General features: G+C 37.5%; 1 protein-coding gene across 5 annotated transcripts in view; it reads left to right on the plus strand.

Moving 5' to 3' along the window:
* The window catches only part of DLG2 (discs large MAGUK scaffold protein 2), a 1912587-nt gene that overhangs the window by 204682 nt on the left and 1686676 nt on the right, over positions 1-21229 (plus strand). For all 5 annotated transcript variants that reach the window (XM_060176807.1, XM_060176791.1, XM_060176792.1 and 2 more), the window contains exon 3: positions 19744-19889. In XM_060176807.1, the coding sequence (XP_060032790.1) occupies positions 19744-19889 (146 nt within the window). The remainder of the gene's footprint in view (positions 1-19743; positions 19890-21229) is intronic.

The following is a 21229-nucleotide window of genomic DNA, read 5'->3' on the forward strand; positions in this document are numbered from 1 at the left end:
CTTGAACCTGGATCCTTATGCAATATCATGTGAGCGCTTCACCGAGTTCACCACCACCTGGCCCTGCATTTATTTATTTTTCTATGAGGGTTGTTGTTGGAACTCAGTGCCTGCACAATAAGTCTACCTCCTCTAGCAGTCATTTTTCCTTTAAAAAATATATATATATAGAAAGAGAGAAATTGAAAGAAGGGGGGAATATAGAAGAAGAGAGAAAGAGAAACACCTACATCATTGCTTCCCTTGCAATGGGGACCAGGGGTTTGGATTTGGTAAGATGTGCACTCTACCTGATATACCTCTGCTTGGCCCCCATATGCACCATGTTGCCACTCCCAGGTTGTTTTTCCACTCAGAAAGACAGATGGGGAAACAGAGAAAGAGATTCTACAGTACTGGGTCTTCCCCAGGTGTCATAGCTCCTCTCATGTGCATACAGGACCTTCGTGTCTGACAAAACACACTCCATTATATGGTAAGCTATCTTTCCAGCCCTTAAAATTGATTTTTTGTTCAAGATACACAAAGGAGATTACTTCAACAGTTTCAACAGCTGCATAGTATTCCACAACTTTCTTAGCCACTCACTGTTATTGAGCAATTGGGTTGCTTCCAACCTTGGATTATTAGAAATTTTACTGCTCTGAACATAGGTGTGCATAGGTCTCTTTGGATACATGTCTTTTTTCCTTTGGATTTATTTCTAGGAGAGGAATTGCTGGGTCAGAGTATAGATTCCTAGCACACCAAGTCATCTCACTCATAGGTGGAGCTTAAGAATAAAGGACAGTAAGGGAAAACAAAATGAAACTTGTACTGGGTGTGGTGTATTTGACCAGGCCCCCAAAGTTTTCTCCCTCTTGTGAACTCCATGGAAGGAGGAAAATGGGTGGGATAGATGGGCTCTGGGGTCCTGGTGAATGATGGTCAAAAAGGGAGACTGTGTTTTGCAGGAACCTGTTACGGAAAGATGAGATGTTGTACTTATGTATCAACAACTGTACTACTGTAAGCCATTAACTATTCAATAAAGTGGAAAAAATAACCATTGGTATTTTTAGTCATTTAAAAAAAACTATTGAAACAGTCTCAAACTTGGAAGTTCAATGCAGTTTTTCTTTACTTTCTAAAAAACATCATATATATGTGTGTATTATTGCATAGAGAGAGTAAAATTGAGAGAGGAGGGACAGGTAGAGAGGGAAAGAGACAGAAAGACACCTGCAGCTCTGCTTCACCATTTATGAAGCTTTCCGCTTGCAGATGGGGACCAGGAACTTGAACATGGTGCACTTAACCAGATGTTTCATTGCCTGGCCTCAAATTTTTATCTTTTGAGTCATTTGAAAGTAGGTAGTCAGTTTCTTGCTCCATCTCCTTTTATTTTATAATTTTTTAATTAGCTAGTGCAGAGAGAAATTGAGAAGGGCAGAGGAAGTATATATATAGAGAGAGAGATTGAAAGATAGTTACCTGTAGACCTGCTTCACCACTTGTCTGGGGCTTTGAGCTGGTTCCTCGCACACGGTATTGTGTATGCTCAGCCAGGTGTTCCACTATCTGGTTCCTTTGTTCCATTTTCTCTTAATATGTTAACGTGTGTTTCTTAGAAATAAGGACATTTTACTGCATTACTGCAGTGTAACCATCAAAATCAGAAAATGTGCTTCATAGCAAATGATGAGTCATTGTAGAATCACACATTGACTTTAGCTGGCATCTCTTTTTCGTTTTCTTAATTCTGTGACAGTTCCTCAGTGTTTATTTTTCTGAGGTTGTGTTCTCACTGTCTTCCAGCAGGTGGCACCTGCTGATATTTGTTCCAATTAGGATATCCACCTCCACCACATGACAGAGGCTGTGTTCCAGTTTCTAGGCATCTTCATTGTGAAGTCATTATTTTCTTTTCTGTGTATGTTTACATAAACAAATTTACATCGATAAGAATGCCTATACTTATTAGAACTATGGGTTACACTCAAGTTCCAATCCAGTGCTACAGTTTATTTGCACTTTTTCCTATATTTTGACTTTCTTTTCTGCTAGAATCCCATTGTTCTGATTTTATTTGCTTATTTCTTCATACTCCTTCTACGTAATCAATCTTCTAATTTTCTACCAGCCTGAAAAATATACCCTCACAAAATTCAGGTTCTCATAGTCTTATGAGGCCACCTCTATGCTTAGAACCCTGCTTAGTTATGACAAAACCTACAGGATCTTCCCTCAGAACTGGAACCGTCCTCATGCTGCTCAGGTTTCGAGTCTATGTAGGAACAATTATAACCTGTTTCTCTCCAGCCTGTTTTGTGTTAACAGCAGGCTTCCTCTATGAGAAATCTATCTTTGCTTTTTACTACTTGAGACTACTTTCAGAAGTAGAAGACTTTCTCTCCTTCTTTGAGCTCTGGACGACCACAGCGCCCTCCACTCCCAACTTCTTCCACTACCAGAATAGAACTTACTGTGCCTTACAAATGTCTTTGGGACTGAATTGTTCAGGAATTTGGATGGAAGGCGAAGGAAAAGGAGAAAGAATGGGAAAAAGAAAATGGGAGGAAAAGATTTTAGATGCATTTAAAAGATAAAATAAAAGTAAATATTACTATTTTCCAGAAGTTGTATATGGAACTGTTGGTATGATGCTTTCCTTGCCGAAGAATAGGGAGTATGACATTTTGGTTTGATTATAGGGTCTGGTGTGGCTTTCCAGATGTGTCAAGATTATTCTGTGGAAACTGAGTGGTGGGTTAAGTGCACATGGCACAAAGCGCAAGGACCTGAGGAAGGGTCCTGGTTGGAGCCGCCGGCTCCCCACCTGCAGGGGTGGTCGCTTCACAAGCGGTGAAGCAGGTCTGCAGGTGTCTAACTTTCTCTCCTCTTCTCTGTCTTCCCGTCCTCTTTAGATTTCTTTCTGTCTTATCCAACAGCAGCGACAGCAATGACAACAAAAATAACACCAGTGATAAACAACAAGGGCAACAACCGGGAAAAAATAGCCTCCAGAAGCAGTGGATTCATGGTGCAGGCACTGAGCCCCAGCAATAGCCCTGGAGGCAAGAAAATATATAATAATTCTATGATACTAGGCAGTCCAGGAAAGAAAGACAAAGCTTCCTGGCACATTTACAAACAGCAATGAATCAGATAGTTAGTTTTTGTCTTTACTTTTTTCCTATTTTTATTAGTGTTTTAGTAATGCTTTACAAAATTATAAGATTACATGGTATAATTTTATACCATACCCTAAGATTGGATAATTCTTATAACATAAAAACCAGTCATCTCAAGTTTTTAGAAATATTAAAAATAGATTCATCATATGATCCAGCAATTCTACTCCTGGTTAACATTCAGAGTATAAAAACAGTATTTTGAATAGGTATATGCACTCTGATGTTTATTGCAGTTTTATTTACAGTAGTCAAGATATGGAAACAACCAAAGTGTCCAAAAATGAATGAGTGGATGAGGAAGATGCAGTATATCTGCAGAGTGGAATACTACTTAGCTCTGGGATCTTGCTTAATGCCGCAGTCTGCATGGGGGTTAGGCTAAGTGAGCCAAGCCAGAAGGAGAAAGACAATACTGGATCACTTCACTCATATGTAGGATGTAAAGAGTTATAGTAAAGGGACAGACAAAACAAATTATTGAGCTCTGAGCACAGAATCAAGTTTACCAGAGTGGGGGATGGCAGAGAAATTAGAGGCTGGTGAGAATTTATTGGACAGTGATGGAGGGATATTGTACTTTGGTGGTGGGACTAGTGTGGTAACATAGTTGAAGAGATAGGAAATTGTACTCCTAGAACATATACAGTCCTAGAAGCTAGTGTTACTTCAATAAATTGATTAATTAGTTTAATGAAAATATTGAAAAGCCAGGCATCCACAGGCTGGCTTTCATTCTTTAAAAAAAAAAAAAAATTAATTTGGGAGTTGGGCTGTAGTGCAGCGGGCTAAGCGCAGGTGGCGCAAAGCACAAGGACCGGCAGAAGGATCCCGGTTTGAACCCCGGCTCCGGCTCCCCACCTGCAGGGGAGTCGCTTCACAGGTGGTGAAGCAGGTCTGCAGGTGTCTATCTTTCTCTCCTCCTCTCTGTCTTCCCCTCCTCTCTCCATTTCTCTCTGTCCTATCCAACAACGACAACAACAATAATAACTACAACAATAAAACAACAAGGGCAACAAAAGGGAATAAATAAATAAATAAAAAATTTAATTTATTTATTGGAGATAGAAATTTAGAGAGGAGTGGGAAAGAGGGAAAGAGACAGAGAGACACATGCAGCCCTGCTTCACCACCTGTGAAGCTTTCCCCTGTAGGCGGGGCCAAGGGGCTTGAACTTGGCTCCTTTGTACATTATAATGTGTGCGCTTACCCAGGTGCACTACCACCTGGCCTGTCTTTCTTTTTTCCTTCCTTCTTTCTTTCCTTCTTTCCTTCCTTGCTTCCTTTCTTCCTCCCTCCCTCCCTCCCTCTTTCCCTTCCCTTCCCTTCCCTTCCCTCCCTCCCTCCCTCCCTCCCTCCCTCCCTTCCTTCCTTCCTTCCTCCCTCCCTTCCTTCCTTCTTTCCCTCCTTCTTTATAAATTATCTTTATTTATTTGGTAGAAACAACCAGAAATTGAGAGGGAAGGGGTTATAGAGAGGGAGAGAGAGACACCTGTAGTACTGCTTCACTATTTGCAAAGCCTGTCCCCTGCAAGTGGGGACCGGGGGCCCCAGCACATTGTAACATGTGCGCTCAATCAGGTGTGCCACCACCTGCCTACCCACCCACCTCTCTATAAAAGTAACCAATAAGAACTCAAATAGGGTATTGGATATTGAGAAATATTTTAACTGGACTTGAAAAATATTTTCTAATTAGTATTGTTTTTTTTAGCTGAACATGTATTTTTCTCCTACACAAGCCATTTAGATATTAGATAGATTGAAAGGAAAAGGATGTGAAATGTTCAAGGACTCTAAACTTTATTATACTCCAATTTTATTTAAACAGTATGTTTGTTAAGATTAATTAGTACAATAGCTCATAAATTTAATATAATGGAGATGATTATACCTATACTATAATGATATAATTAACTTCATATAATATTTATATAGTGTAATAAATACTATAAGTACACTAATTATGTATGGTATAATTACATATAGTGGAAATTATGTGATAATTAAATGCTGTTATACATTTAAAATAATTTTTACAATCTAAATTTAATTTTTCAGATTAATTGATATACTTGAGATACTACTTGAGAGAACTGTTCTTAGCTTTCTTTTTTCCTTGATTATTGTATAGAGACAGAGAAATTGAGGGAGGAAGAGGAAATACAGAGGGAGAGAGATAGAGAGACACCTGCAGTACTGTTTCACCACTCATAATGCCTTTTCCCTGAAGGAAGGGACGAGGGGCTTGAACCTGAGTCCTTATACACTATAATGAGTGCGCTTAACCAGGTGTGGCATGATCTGGCCCCTCTGTTCTTGGCTTTATATCCACCCCCCCACCTTGACCCTGTGAAGTAGATGTTACTATTGTCATTCTCATTTTTATAGCTGAGGAAATGAAAAGTTGGAGTTTTGAGTCACTGAGCAAATTGATTTTGGCTTTGAGAGGCAAACCTGAGGTTCCAGTGCAGCCATGGGGCTCCCTCCAGAGACTGTGTTTTGCCAGCTACCCTCTCTTGCCACTCTTCCTAAAGTGTGTAATGGAAAAGGAGAGAGAGAAAGAGAGAGAGAGAGAGAGAGAGAGAGAGAGCTAGCTTTGCTTTTTCAGTTTAACCATCTATCGCCACTTCTTAGACCAACTTCAAATGAGGTGACTGCAGACACCAATTAAATCAGTACTTTTGGAGTAGTGATATGTAGTACTTTTTAAAAGCAGTAGCTGGCATTGGGTGTTTAAGCTGTTGAAGAATCACCCTTAACATTGTGATACACATAATAAGGAACTATACCATTTTTTTTCGTTAAAAATCTGCACAGTTAATCTTTCTGGTAAAGTTTTATCTATTGATAAATTTATTCATGAAATAGACCGCCATAGAACCCTAGATCTCATACAGCCAAGGAATGTGCTTGCTGAGTCACCTCTCTGGCAACAAAGAGTTTTAACTTTATGATATTCAAAGATAAAGATTTATTTATTGATTGATCAAGAGATTGACCGCACACTGCCCTGTCATATGCACTGCCAGCGATGGAACCATGGGCCTCACCCTTGCAAGGACCATACTCTACCTCTTCAACTATATTGTCTTATGATTCAGCAATATGAGTCCAAAATAATAATGAAGGAGAAAGTAAAGCAAAGTGACAACTAAAAGCTATTTTAATAAGCAGTAACAACTCCTTCTATACCAAATTTGAGGACATGAGAAAAACAATCTTTTTTACTATATATATATATATATGTATATATATATATATATACATATATATATATATATACTTAGAGCACTGCTAAATTCTGGCTTCTGGTGGTACTGGGATTTGAACACAGAACCTTTGGTGCCACAAGCATGAAGGTCTTTCTGAGTAGCTACTATGTTATCTCCACATAGACAATTTTTTTTTCAACTTGGCATATGCCTTTATCAATGTCTTCTCCTTATGGACTGAATGCTGTGCTGGTTTCATTTGAGTTCGTTAATTGGGCTGATTATATAATTTGATACTATCACCACTAGGCAGAATGTTAAATAATTTTACATTTCTGTTCCTGATAGGAAAAATTCCCTCAGTGTCTGGTTCTGTGTTTCTAATTTGTCTTCTTTCTCTCTCACTTATTTTCTGTTAAAGTTCTCTTCAATTCTACAGGGAAAGCTGTTATATTATTGCATCACTAATGTTTATTAAATAGTCTGTGCTCATAACATGTAAGCTAACCTGAGAAGTTTGTTGCTGACAATTAAGTCATCTGTAGGAACCTCTTTGAAATACTTAATTGTCTCCAAGCATACCTGTGCTGAAACCTAGCACTATACATTACATCCTTGCCTCCCTCTGCTTCCCCAGCTAGGAAAATATTGTCCCTAGAGCCCAAACTCATTTTGTTTGAGTTATTTATTTATTTCTTTATTTTGCTGATGGGGAAGAAACAAAATAGCTTCTGCTAAGCACTGTGCAGTTGAGTTTAAAGTATTCTTGGTAACAAGCCTTGGAAAATTTTTTCAAAGGTTTCCTGAGGTTTGATTTTTTTTTTTCCCCATCCGGTGATCTGAAGATTTTTCTAAATGATATTCTAGTTATGCATTTACAATGAGATGTGCTTGTCTTAGCAATAATATTAGCCCTAATGTTTCTTTTTCTGTTAAATTTTTATGTTCATTTTTTGATAGTGAAAGAGAGGATGAGTGAGTGAGGGAGGCTGTATCTCTAATCAGCTCTGACATATGGTGGTGCTGGGACTTTAACCTGAACACATAGGGCCTAAAATGTCTAAGTCCTGTGGTTTAAAATGGAAGCATTCCTTGATGTTTCGTTAGCTGTATTACTGTAGCATGTTAACAAACAGTATATAGACCTTGGTACCAAGTGTGGATAATAAGCTGAGCTTTTTTCTGTTTGTCTTGTGACTGCGAATAAGTCTCAGTATCTCCATATCTTAAATATTTATAAGGGCTGATGAGATAGTTCACCTAGGAAGGTGTCTGATTTGCCATCTGCTGTGACCTAGACTCAAGCCCATATACACCATATGGGAATACTATGCTATTGAAGAAAGCTTCCTTGCTGTGGTGTCTTGCCCTTAAAAAATGTTTAAATAGCTATAATAATGTGTCTCATAATTTGGTCAAAAGTGAAATAGATGTTTTTTTTTTAAGTATGACTGCCTAATATATGGTGAGTAGAAGGCCTAAATTTAATTTTTTTTCTTTATCTCCAAGAGTAGTATTAAAACCTATGCACAGGCTGGACTATAAATATATATATTTAAACTTTGAGTGGTTTGGGGAGAGGACATGAAGAGTATATAATTTATAACCAGGCTCATACATGACTACTTATAATTGTTTATCTTTTTAAGGTTTATAGAATTCACATGGTAAATTTTTATGAGATAAGAAGGACTTATAGTATTCATGTATCTTGGATGATTGATGTGAAATTGAAAATTAATTATCTGCTAGATACACCTGTTGGTTTGGAAGGATAAGTGCGGATAAAATGTAGTTGATTTGCATTAACAATATCTTGAGTTTGCTTAGTGCCTCCTTTTTGGGGCAATTTTAAGTATCGCATTTATTTGTAAGAGAGATATTTTGAATTAACTTCTAAGGCCAAAAATTACTGTGTTGCTTCATGCACATCTAACTGAATTTCTATTCAAATTTCTATTTCTGTCTCAACTGCCTTTTAGAATTTGTAAACAGCAGTTTCTGCCTTCTTCTCAAGTATTAATTCCATATTATTGCTCTAAGTGTCTGCACTCTTGACTCTTATGAAAGTAATTACTCCTGCGCAAAGTGCAAGGACTGGCATAAGGATCCCAGTTCAGGTCCCCGGCTCCCCACCTGCAGGCGAGTCGCTTCACAAGCAGTGAAGCAGGTCTGCAAGTGTCTGTCTTTCCTCTCCCCCTCTTTGTCTTCCCCTCTTCTCTCCATTTCTCTCTGTCCTATCCAACAATGACAACAATAACTACAACAATGAAACAACAAGGGCAACAAAAGTGAATAAATAAATATTTAAAAAAAAGAAAGTAGAAAAAAAAAAGAAAGTAATTACTCCTACCTGGAAATATTTTGTGTTCAGATTTCTAACATAAATGAGCTCTCCCGTGCCCACTGTAGTGTTCAGTGTTGCTACATTCATCAAAAGAACAATAACTATCATTTGTTGAATGTGGGCTATGTGATTATTTGGCTACATGAAGTGTTTTATATGGAAATTTTTAGGTGAAGAAACTGAATCTTAGAAAAGTAAAGAACTTGCCAAAGGACATATGTATTTTTTGAGTTGCAGAGTCAGAGTCCTGTTTAACTTTTATTTTTTTATATTTATTTATTTTCCCTTTTGTTGCCCTTGTTTTTTATTGTTGCTGTAGTTATTGTTGTTGTTATTGATGTCATTATTGTTAGATAGGACAGAGAGAAATAGAGAGAGGAGGAGAAGACAGAGGGGGAGAGAAAGATAGACACCTGCAGACCTGCCTCACCGCCTGTGAAACAACTTCCCTGCAGGTGGGGAGCCCGGCTCGAACCCGCTTAAGGATTGGGATCTTATGCCAGTCCTTGTGCTTCTTACCATGTGCGCATAACCCGCTGCGCCACTGCCCAACTCCCTTAACTTATAATTTTATGCTTCAGCTTCTAGATTATTTGATTTATTCTGTTCAGTCCTCCCCCACTTCTCTGATATTTGTACTTTATAAGTTTGTTCCTCTTATACACATTACTGAAGACTTCCTTGTTTCCTACTTACTCTAATATTGCAACTACACACACACACCTTTATATTTTGATGTAACTGAAAGCCTTTGGGAATGTTTCAAGGATAGCACAAGGAACTCATATTAGGTATCATCTACTTTTCAAGAGTTTCTGCTAAGCCACTTTAACTTTATCAAAATGAAGCCTACAGTAATACCAGTTTGTAAGAACAGAAAGAATATTTAATTAATTTTTTTAGAATATGTATTTAATTTTTTAATTATCTTTATTTTTTGGATAGAGACAGCCAGAAATTGAGAGGGAAGGGGTTGCAAGAGAGAGAGAAACAGAGAGAGAGACCTACGGTCCTGCTTCACCACTCACAAAGCTTTCCCACTGTAGGTGGGGACCATAATAGAAAGAATTCCAGTGCCCTACACATTCAGAGGAACTTCTCTACTAAAGAATTATAGAAATGATCCCTGAAAGTATAGTCTTAATAGAACGAATTCCAAAGAGGATATTTACATTTATGACAAAAGACAAAAAGCAAAAATAGTGTTCAATGTTTGTTTTTGCAGGGAGTCATGTTAGAGGCAGTCATTACTCCAACTGTGAACAACTGTTTTACTATATACTTCCTTCCAATTGAACTTCTAGTTAATTGAATCTGAATCAAGTTAGTCAATAATACTCAGGAGTTATTTTTATTTCTAATAAATGGGAAGTTTTTCTCTTCTCAGCTTGCTTCCCTTATTGATAATTTCCCCCCTATTGCTCACTCTGAAAAAGAAGAGGGTATTATTTATCATGAGCTGTTTAATGAGAGAATGAAGTCCCCAAATTCTTTTTTTTTAATTTCTTTATTGGGGAATTAATGTTTTACATTTGACAGTAAATACAATAGTTTGTACATGCATAACATTTCCCAGTTTTCCATATAACAATACAAGTCCCACTAGGACATCTGTCATCATTTTTGGACCTGTAGTCCCCACCCACCCCACCCCAGAGTCTTTTACTTTGGTGCAATATGCCAGTTCCAGTTCAGGTTCTACTTGTGTTTTCTCTTCTGGTCTTTTTTTTACAACTTCTGCTTGAGAAGTTCCCAAATTCATCCTGGAATTTCTTTCTTTCTTTCTTTCTTTCTTTCTTTCTTTCTTTCTTTCTTTCTTTCTTTCTTTCTTTCTTTCTTTCTTTCTTTCTTTATGAGAAAGACAGAAGGAGGAGAGAGAAAGAACCAGACATCACTCTGGCGCATGTGCTGCCCGGGATTGAACTTGGGACCTCAGGCTTGAGAGTCCAAAGCTTTATCACTGCGCCACCTCCTGGACCACAAATTTCTAAGTTCGTAGTTGCTGGTGAATAAGAAGTCATCAATATCATCTGAGACCTTCCTAGGAATGTCCCACTCCCCATGAACCTGAGACCTTGGAGCCTCAGGAAAAAGAGTCTCTTTGCATCACCATTATGCCATCTACCCCTGCTCACATTTTCAGTTTTCCACATAACAATTCAATGCTTTGCCATCATGTTCCAGGGCCTGAGCCTTCCTCCCCCACCCCAAAATCCTTTACTTTGGTGCAATACACCAGACCCATTTTGAATTTTGCTTTGTGTTTATTGTTCAACTTTTTTCTTTTTGTAATTGGATCCGTTTCATTGAAGATGCCTTTAAAATTCATATGGAAAAGACTTCTGCCAATATTTTTCTCTGAGTATTTGATAGTTTCTGGTCTAACATCCAGGGGGTGCTGAAATCCCCTACTGTTACTGTGTTGCTGTTAATATATTGCTGTAGCTCTTTCAGTAGATGTTTGCTGTGTTTAGATTGTCTCTCATTGGGTGCATAGATATTAATAATTGCTAAGACTTCTTGATTGACTGATCCTCTGAGAATTAAGTAATGTTCATCCCTATCTTTTAAAATTTTATTTATTTTAAGGTCTGTCGTGCCAGATTGAGAATAGCTGTTCCTGCCCTTTGTTTTGGGGGCCTTTGGCTTGTATGATAGATTTCCATTCTTTCACTTGGAGTCTGTGTCTGTCTTGTTGAGTTAGGTGGGATTCCTGCTGGACAACATATGGTTGGGTTGGGTTTTCTCATCTATCTTCCTACTCAGTGCCTTTTAATAGGTGAATTCAGGCCATTGACATTTATTGATATTATAGAATGAAGATATTTTAATGCTATTATTCTAAGATTTTAGAGTGTTCTGATATATGGCATGTTTATGATGATGTGATTGTTTATAAGAGACCTTTCAGAACTTCTTGCAGGGAAGCCTTGGTGATAGCTGATTGCTTCAAATGTTGCTTGTCTGAGAAGGTTTTTATGCCTCCATCTAGTTTGAATGACAAACTAGCAGGTACAGTGGTCTTGGTTGAAAGCCTTTCTCAATGAGAGCTCAATATATATCTTGACATTCTCTTCTGGCCTTTAGTATTTTTGTGGAGAAATCTGCTGCTAATCATATGGGTTTTCCACTGTAGGTGACTCTGTTTTTCTCTTGCAGCATTCAAGACCCTTTTTTAAAATTTAAATTTTTTTAATTTAGTTTTTTATTTATAAAAAGGGAACATTGACTAAACCATAGGATAAGAGGGATACAATTTCACACAATTCCCACCACCAGAACTCTGTATCCCATCCCCTCCCTGAATGGCTTTCCTATTCTTTTTTTTATTTTTATTTTTATTTAAGAAAGGAGACATTAACAAAACCATAGAATAAGAGGGGTACAATTCCACACAATTCCCATAACCCAATCTCCACATCCCACCCCTCCCCTGATAGCCTTCCCATTCTCTATCTCTCTGGGAGTATGGATCCAGGGTCGTTGTGGGTTGCAGAGGGTGGAAGGTCTGGCTTCTGTAATTGCTTCCCCGCTTGAACATGGGCATTGACTGGTCGATCCATACTGGGAAGTCTGTCTCTCTCTTTCCCTAGTAGGGTGGGGCTCTGAGGAAGTGGAGCTCCAGTACACATTGATGGGGTCGTCTCTCCAGGAAAGTCTCTCCAGGTCAGCATCTCGCTGGCATCCGAAACTACAGCTTTCCTATTCTTTAACCCTCTGGGAGTATGGACCCAAGGTCATTGTGGGCTGCAGAAGGTTGAAGGTCAGGCTTCTGTAATTGCTTCCCTGCTGAACATGGGCATTGAAAGGTCGATCCATACTCCCAGCCTGTCTTTCTCTTTCTCTAGTGGGGAAGGGCTCTGGGGAAGCAGAGCTCCAGGACACATTGGTGGGATTGTCTGTCTAGGGAAGTCTGGTCGGCATCATGTTAGCATCTGGAACCTGGTGGTTGAAAAGAGAGTTAATGTACAAAGCCAAACAAATTGTTGACCAAACATGGACCTAAAGGCTGTAATAGTGCAGATGAAGTGTTGGGGGAGGGGTCCTTTATTATGTAGATAGCTAGTAGGCATATTTTAATATTCCAAAGGGCCTGTGGCTATACTAGTGTTTTTTTTTTTTTTTTTTTTTGCCTAAGCTTGAAATCTGATATGCAGATGAATCCTAATTATTGTCTGGGAAGGTGATGTCATGGCTGGTAGGAGGACCAGAAAACTGCATCAGGGAAGAGAGTAGCTCCCAAATATGGGAAAGAGGTGTAAATATTATTGACTATAAGCCCCACTGATTTGTTGTGATCTTGGCCCATATTCAGCTTAGGAGCCTATGTGACCTCTGCATCCCTGTAGATCTGAGCTCACGTTCTGTGGTCATAAGTAGGAACGTTCCAAACTGTCCCAATATCACGACCCATCTTCGGTGTAGCATAGAGTATGTTGTCTATCTTCCTTTTGGAGGATGGAACATTCTCTACCATTGTTGATCCAAGTGGAGGGCAAGGTCCTATGGGGGCCCATAAAAGGGTCTATTGTGTTCTTCTTGATTGAGATGACTGGTAACAATGGAGAGAGGGATTTATTCAAGTTTTGGACCCATCAAATCTGTTTGGGAATCTCAGGACTCCCCAAACAGGGCCCCAGCTGATGGGGTGGTCTAATAGTGACTAAAGAGTCATCGTTAAAGTATGCCAGTCTCTTGCCCTTATTCAGCTTTTTCAGTCCTTGCTTTGATGAGGTTAGTTTTGGGGTGAGTGAGAGAACTGTAATAGGAAGCAGGTGAGGAGGGTATCTAAGTCTAAGTAGACACTATTTCATTATGAACTTGATACTGACTCACTACAGACTATTGTGTATTTTTGCTTTCAGGTATATATTTTGCCCTAATTTATGGATACATGTGAACATATGCCCTATCTCATGGGACCTGGTCTATATCTAGGTTTTGGGACTTTGTTAGGAAGTGAAGCTCCTGGAATGGAATTTGAGAATACTATGAAAGGAAAGGTCTCACCCGAGTAATGAGGGTGAGGAGTTGACATTCTTTATCCTTATTTCTTTTCATTCTAAATATTATGTGTCTTGGTTTCTTTAAGTATGTATTAATTCTTTTTGGGACCCTCAGAACTTCTTGAACCTTTATGTCTTTTATGTTGTCTAGAGTAGGAAGTTCTCATATATTATATATCCTGTAGAATACTTTCTTCTTCTCCTTCTCTTTCTTCCTCTGGCAAGCTTATAATGTGTATATTTCATCTTTTGAAGTCTTCCCATATGTCTCTGTTGTTTTTTTCAGTATCTCTTAACCTCTTTTTGAAATTTATTACTTCTTTTTTATTTTTCTCTAATTAATCTTTAGTCTTGCTAATTCTGTTTTTTGCTTCACTTATTCTATTCTCTCTCCCCTCTGTTGTTTTCTGTAGCTCAGCTATTTTGTTACCCTGTTCTGATGGTGTATTAGCTTGTTCAATAGTTGTCCTCTTAGCTCAGCTATTTCATCTTTCAGCTTTCTAATCCCTCAAGGTAGTGTTTTTTTTTTTTCTTTGAGTCTCATCTGCTGTTTCCCTTTTTCTGATGATATTATTATCAGACTCTTTCCTCATTCCTGTGACTAATTCCTCAATGAGTGTTTGGATCTTGTCCTCAAAACCCTTTGGGGGGTTTTATCTGGAGAGTCTCTTTGCATAACAATTATGCTATTTATCCCTTCCCTATTTACATAATTTTGCAACTGATTTAATGCTAGTGGCAAAATAGAGTTATAACTGCATACAATTTGAAGATTTATAGTTTTTCTATGTAAATATTAAAATTTATGAAATATTTTCATTATAAGATATATTTAATGATTTAAAACAATACATGTATGTATATATAAAGTACATAACAGAATAATAAAATAAAATTAGAAATACTGAAAAAGATTGTTATCATACATTTATATTTTTTAGTTATCCCATTTTATGCTCACCCCTTCCATAAGGTTATTATATTTTTATGTTCCTTGTTTTGTTCTAGTTATTTTTCCAACATATAAATGTAGGAATGCATATATGTGCATATATATATGTTAGTTTTCCACTTTTTTAACTTAACAATATATTATTATATTTATCCTTGCTTGTGTCTTTTAATTTTATTATTTTTTCTTTGATAAGGTAGAAAGAAGTTGAGAATGAAGGGAATAGAGAGGGACAAAGAGAAAGAGAGACACCTGTATTAGTTATACTGCTTGCAAAGCTTCTCCCCTGTAGGTGGGTACTGAGAGCTTGAACTAATGTCCTTATGCATGGTAACATGTGCATAACTGGGTGTACCACCACCTGCCTCCTAAGATGTACTTGTTTTTAACCCCACATGTGTCTAAAATTATTTATTTCATTTCATGATACTGTGGTCCACTCATTTTCACTGCAACTTAAATTCCATTTTGAGACTATAATTGAACTTATCCATTTTTGCTTTTTTTTTTTTTTAGATATATGTGAGAAATAGAGAAGGAAAGAGACAGAGAGGCAGAAACAGAAAGGAGAGACATCACAGTACTGCTCTATTGCTCATGAAGATCCCCCCTGTGTAGGTGTTCCATGTGGTGGCTGAAGGCTCCAACTTAAGCCCCCATCCATTAGGATACCTTCTGCTTGGTGAACTATATTCTGGTGCTCTATCCATTTTCCTTCTGGTGAACATCAGATTGTTTCCAGGATTTCTGCGATAATGATCTGTGCCAGCCACCATACACATTTTGGTTTGTCTCCTGCATTTGCTTAAGGGTTTTTATAGGATGCTTATTGAGTAGTAGGAATGCTGGATTATAGAGAAACAGATGTTCAATTTTACGAGATTGTTTTCTAAAGTAGTTGTGGCAATTCATATTCTACAGGATTAAATAAAAGTATTGATCCATGTCATCCTTTATCTTTTTTCTTTGCTCCATTTTCTGCCCATTGCAGTACCAGAGATAATTATTTTTGCCCAAATTTGGTGTGTTATTTAATTATGATATTAGTTTTAATTTACTACCACAAATGCATATCTTTTCCTTCTTGATTTGTACATCTTCACATATCTGGATACTATATTTTTTACATATAAATGTGAAAATACTTCCTTTCCATTTGTGTCTGGCCTTTGTCATTTTCACTATTGAAGTATAATTTTCACATATTGTGCATATGTCAACTACATGATTTAATTTGTTTTCATTATCATAAATTATTAAACTACTAGCACAATCAAAATAGTGAGAATCTTTGTCACACCTGGAAGTCTCTTGTTGTTCCTCTGTAAATCCACACATTTACCCTTCTTGCCAATCCTCCCTGTGACTTGTTCTCTGGTAACCACTGAATTGTTTCTGTCAGTGACGATGCATTGTATTTTCTAGAATTTCACATGATGATTATTTAAGATGTACTTATTTTTGACTGACTTCTTTCACTTAATATAACTATTTGAATTTCATCCATGTTGTGTGTATTAATATCAATCCAGGTCTGTTTCTTTTGATTCTGAGTAGTATCCCATTGTATGGGATATAATTTCTTCATTTGGTGATGGGCCCGGCCTTCAGTTGTTTCTAATTTGGCTTTTTATGTAAATGCATATCTCTTAAATGTCTATTACAGGGATGGCAGGATCATAAAGCAACTGTGTGCTTTAGTTTTTTTAGTTGTCATCATGGAGACCTCATTGTTTCAGGCCTAATTTTTCAGATAGAGAGTGACAGAAACTGAGGAAGGAAAGACACCACAGCACTTTAGCTTCCTCAAAAGAAACAATAAGTGAATACCTAAACCTAAGTCTACAAATTGTTCCTGCTAAATTTCACTCATAGTGACACTTTATTTATTTATTTATTTATTTAGTTATTTATTTATTTATTTTCCTTTTTGTTGCCCTTGTTGTTTAACATTGTTGTGGTTATTAATGTCGTTGTTGTTGGATAGGACAGAGAGAAATGGAGAGAGGAGGGGAAGAGAGAGAGGAGGAGAGAAAGACAGACACCTGCAGACCTGCTTCACCGCTTGTGAAGCGACTCCCCTGCAGGTGGGGAGCCGGGGGTTTGAACCGGGATCCTTACGCAGGTCCTGGCGATTTGCGCCACGTGTGCCCGACTCCCTCATAGTGACATTTTTTGTTGTTGTTAACTTGTGTCTTTGATTGAGATCTCATTTTGTTCTTTTTTTTAAGTTAGTGATTTAATATTGCTTTACAAAATTATGAGACAACAGGGGTAGAATTCCCCATCGTTCCTATCACCAGAGCTCTGTATCCCCATTCTCTCCATTGGAAACTATAGTAGTATACTACATATACAGTATTTAATCACAGGTATAACCCAAGGTTTGAAAGTTCATGTTACACTGGTCTGCCTTATGAAAGATGTACATTAGTACCTGTTTCACCAACCAAAGGAAATTCAAAGGAAAAATTTTCCAGGAGACAAACGAACAAAAGAGAATATCATGTTCAGTGTTAATTTGCAACAACCTTTCTGCAGGCAGCAACAATACAAGTAGTAAGAGTAACACAATCACCCCCTTCTCTAGGAATTAATTTATATGCACTATGTATTATCATCATATCAATACTTCTTTTGCTGTATGATAGTAGGTAGGATTTGCTAAGTTCCATTTGTGTATCTAAGAATACTAAATTTTTTTCATCTAAATGAATTATAATTGGACAGGGGAGATAGCATAATGGTTAGGCAAAAAACTTATGCCTGAGGCTCCAAAGGTCCCCAGTTCAGCCCCTTACACTATTATAAACCAAAGATGAGCAGTGCTCTATAAAAAAAATAAAGAAGATAAATTATTTGCTGTAATATTCATCACTTGGCCCAAGTTTCATCCCTATATTTCCCTTTTTTTTTGCCTTACTTCTTAAGTATGACCTATAGTTAAGATCATTCAGTATTCATTTTTCTCCCTTTGGCTTACCTCACTTAACATGACAGTGCGTTATAACAAAGTCAAAGATGATGTTGGAGTACAGGGGATGGGGTTGGTGGTACTCAGGACATGATGGTGAAGAGAGATTTGGGGTAGAAGTGATGTGCAAAAGGTACCTATCATGGAGAGGTAAGAAGCTGTATTCATGTACAAATGACTCCTGTAAACCATTATTTCATCAGTAAAATGATTTTGAAAACAAAAAACATAGCAAGATAAATAATACAAAATAACTTAAACCAGGGGAATGCAAACTGGTGCAACCCATTTGGTAAAAGGCATGGAGAGTTCTTTTTTTTTTTTTTTTTTTTGCACAGAGAGTTCTTAAAAAAATAAAAGTAGAAATACCTTATGATACATCAATGCCACCCATAAGCATTTATCCAAAAGACATTAAAACACTGGTGTTAAGGGATATATGCATTATTCACAATAGCAAGAGTGGAAGCAGCCTAAGTGCTCACTGACAGCTGAGTAGCTAAAGAAGTTATGGGATGGGAGTCGGGCTGTAGCACAGCGGGTTAAGCGCAGGTGGCACTAAGCTCAAGGACCGGCGTCAGGATCCCGGTTCCAGCCCCCGGCTACCCACCTGTAGGAAGGTCCCTTCACAGGCGGTGAAGCAGGTCTGCAGGTGTCTATCTTTCTCTCCCTGTCTTCCCCTCCTCTCTCCATTTCTCTCTGTCCTATCCAACAACAACGACATCAATAATAACTACAACAATAAAACAACAAGGGCAACAAAAGGGAATAAATAAATAAAGTTAAAATTAAAAAAAAGAAGTTATGGAATATAGACCCAATGGAATATTACTCTGCAATAAAAAGATGATATTGTGTCCTTTGGGACAAAATGAACGGAACTGGAGGTGATTATGCTTAGCAAAGTAAGTGGGGCCAGGTGGTGGTGCACCTGGTTGAGGTCACATGTTATAATACTCAAGGACTGGGTTCAAGCCCCCAGTCCCCACCTGCAGGAAGAAAGCTTTGCGAGTGGTGAAGCAGTGTTGCAGGTGTCTCTCTGTCTCTCTCTCTCTCCTTATTACCACTTTCCTTCTCAATTTCTGGCTATCTCCATCCAATAAATAAAGATAATAATGTTTAAATATTGCAAAATCAGTAAAGAGATGAAAGACAACTACCAGATGGTTTCACTCATATGTGAAATCTAGAAAGCACATGAACTTGCAAAAATAACAACAACAACAAAGCAGAAATAAAAACTGTCTCTAAGACTGTGAGAACTGTGATGAATATTGTTGGGAGGATGGGGATACAGAACTTTGATGGTGAGTGCATTGTGGAACTTTAAATATATATATATATATATATATATATATATACACACACAAATATATAATTATCTTCCAGTAGATCACTATTGATCACCAATAAAAATGACTTGACAGAAAAAAGGAAAAAGCAAACATAAAGCAAAACCAAAACAAAACAAAGCAAAAAACAAAAAACCCTATAAATTGTAATTACTTTTTCACTTTATCCTACTTAGGAAAGATTTGAGGAAAGTTATACTTTCAGATTGGGTAGGTGGAGGAGAATCTGTGGATTTTCTGCCACTGTTTATTTACCTACCGAGTAAATTTTACCTACTGGTTGTTTTTAATTATTGTAATTTTCAACAAAGTTTCTATCAGAAATATATAAGTAAAATGCAGTTTACAGACTTTCTTCTAGTTTTGTTATTATATATGTTTGGTATATTTATTTAGTTCTTTTAAAAAATCTATGTATTTTGGATAGAGACAGAGTAATTGAAAGGGAAGGGAGGTGAGAGAGAGAGAGAGAGAGGGGGAGAGAGAGAGAGAGAGGAAGAGAAAGAGATATCTGTAGTACTTTTTTTTTTTTTTTTACCACTCATGAAGGTGGAGACTGGGAACTTGAACCTGGGTCTTTGCACACTGTAATGTGTGTGCTCAAGCAGGTGCACCAATTCCTGACCCTCTACCTAGTCCTTTTAATTAGCTAAATATCCATATCCATACACATGCAAAACCTATTTACAAAATGACAGTTGGCATCTGATTATTTTCTTTACAGATATTCAAGAATTTTATGAAGTGACATTGCTAAATTCTCAAAAAAGTTGTGAGCAGAAGATAGAAGAAGCCAATCAGTTTGCACAGAAATGGGAGAAGAAATCCCTCCTTGCTCCATGCCATGTCAACGTTCAAAAGTCTCCAGAGGTAGAGTATTGAAATTCCTGAAAGAACTGAATAATATTATGACATGCCAGTAAATAATAGTTGTAGCAGTATTAGTAGTCTTCAACAAATAAATAACAATTGTAAAAATGTCCTTATAAAACTATTTATATGTGAAAATTCAGATTTTACCAAAAAAAGTGTAATAAATAGGCCATGGGGAGGATATGATTCTTCACATTATACATGTAAATTCTGTTATGAGTAATACTACAGTTTGAGTTGACTCAGGTATAAGGAATTCTGGCATTTTTTTCAGAGTTCTGTATTCTGTCCCCTCTGTTGGGAGATTTCCTTATAGTCTCACAAATTACTATTTAGTTAATATGTGAGGGGAAAATTAGATTGAATGTATCAAACTTTTTGATGCATAGACCATAGCTCTGAGTATATGTTTCTTCAGTCTAAGTAAGCATTTAAAACTTCAAATTGGTAATTAGAGTGAGCTCAAATTGTTAATACATTTCTAGTAATGACATGTTCTTTGAAATATTAAATCTTCTAAAGGCTTAGACCAGGGAGAACAGAAACAATTGGTGGCATTACTTTATAAGATACACCTCTAAGTATTTTTTAAAAAATAATTTATTTATTTATAAGGGAGATAGGAGGAGAGAGAGAAAGAAGCAGGCATCACTCTGGCACATGTGCTACTGGGGATTAAATTTGGGACCTAATGGTTGAGAATTCAATGCTTTATGCACTGTACCACCTTCTGGATCCACAAAAGCCACCATCTCCTTCCTTCCTTTCTTCCTTCCTTCCTTCCTTCCTTCCTTCCTTCCTTCCTTCCTTCCTTTCTTTCTTTCTTTCTCTTTCTTTCTTTCTTTCTTTCTTTCTTTCTTTCTTTCTTTCTTTCTTTCTTTCAAAAAGGAGACATTAACAAAACTGTAGTATGCGAGGGGTACAAATCCACACAATTCCCACCACCAGATATCTATATCCCATACTCTCCCCTGATAGCTTTCCCATTCTCTATCCCTCTGGGAGTATGGACCTAAGGTCATTGTGGGATGCAGAAAGTGGAAGGTCTGGCTTCTGTAATTGCTTCCCTGCTGAACATGGGCATTGACTGGTCGATCTATACTCCCAGTCTGCCTCTCTCTTTCCCTAGTAGGGTGAGTCTCTGGGGGAGTGGAGCTCCAGGACATATTGGTGGGGTTGTCTGTCAAAGGAAGTCTGGTGGGCATCATGATAATATCTGGAACCTGGTGGCTGAAAAGAGAGTTAACATACAAAACCAAACAAATTGTTAACCAATTTAGGACCTAAAGGCTGGAATAATTGTTGGTATGCTTCTGGATTCTGCTTGTGAAGCCTTC

Source organism: Erinaceus europaeus, chromosome 17, assembly GCF_950295315.1.
Source record: "Erinaceus europaeus chromosome 17, mEriEur2.1, whole genome shotgun sequence".
Classification (NCBI taxonomy): domain Eukaryota; kingdom Metazoa; phylum Chordata; class Mammalia; order Eulipotyphla; family Erinaceidae; genus Erinaceus; species Erinaceus europaeus.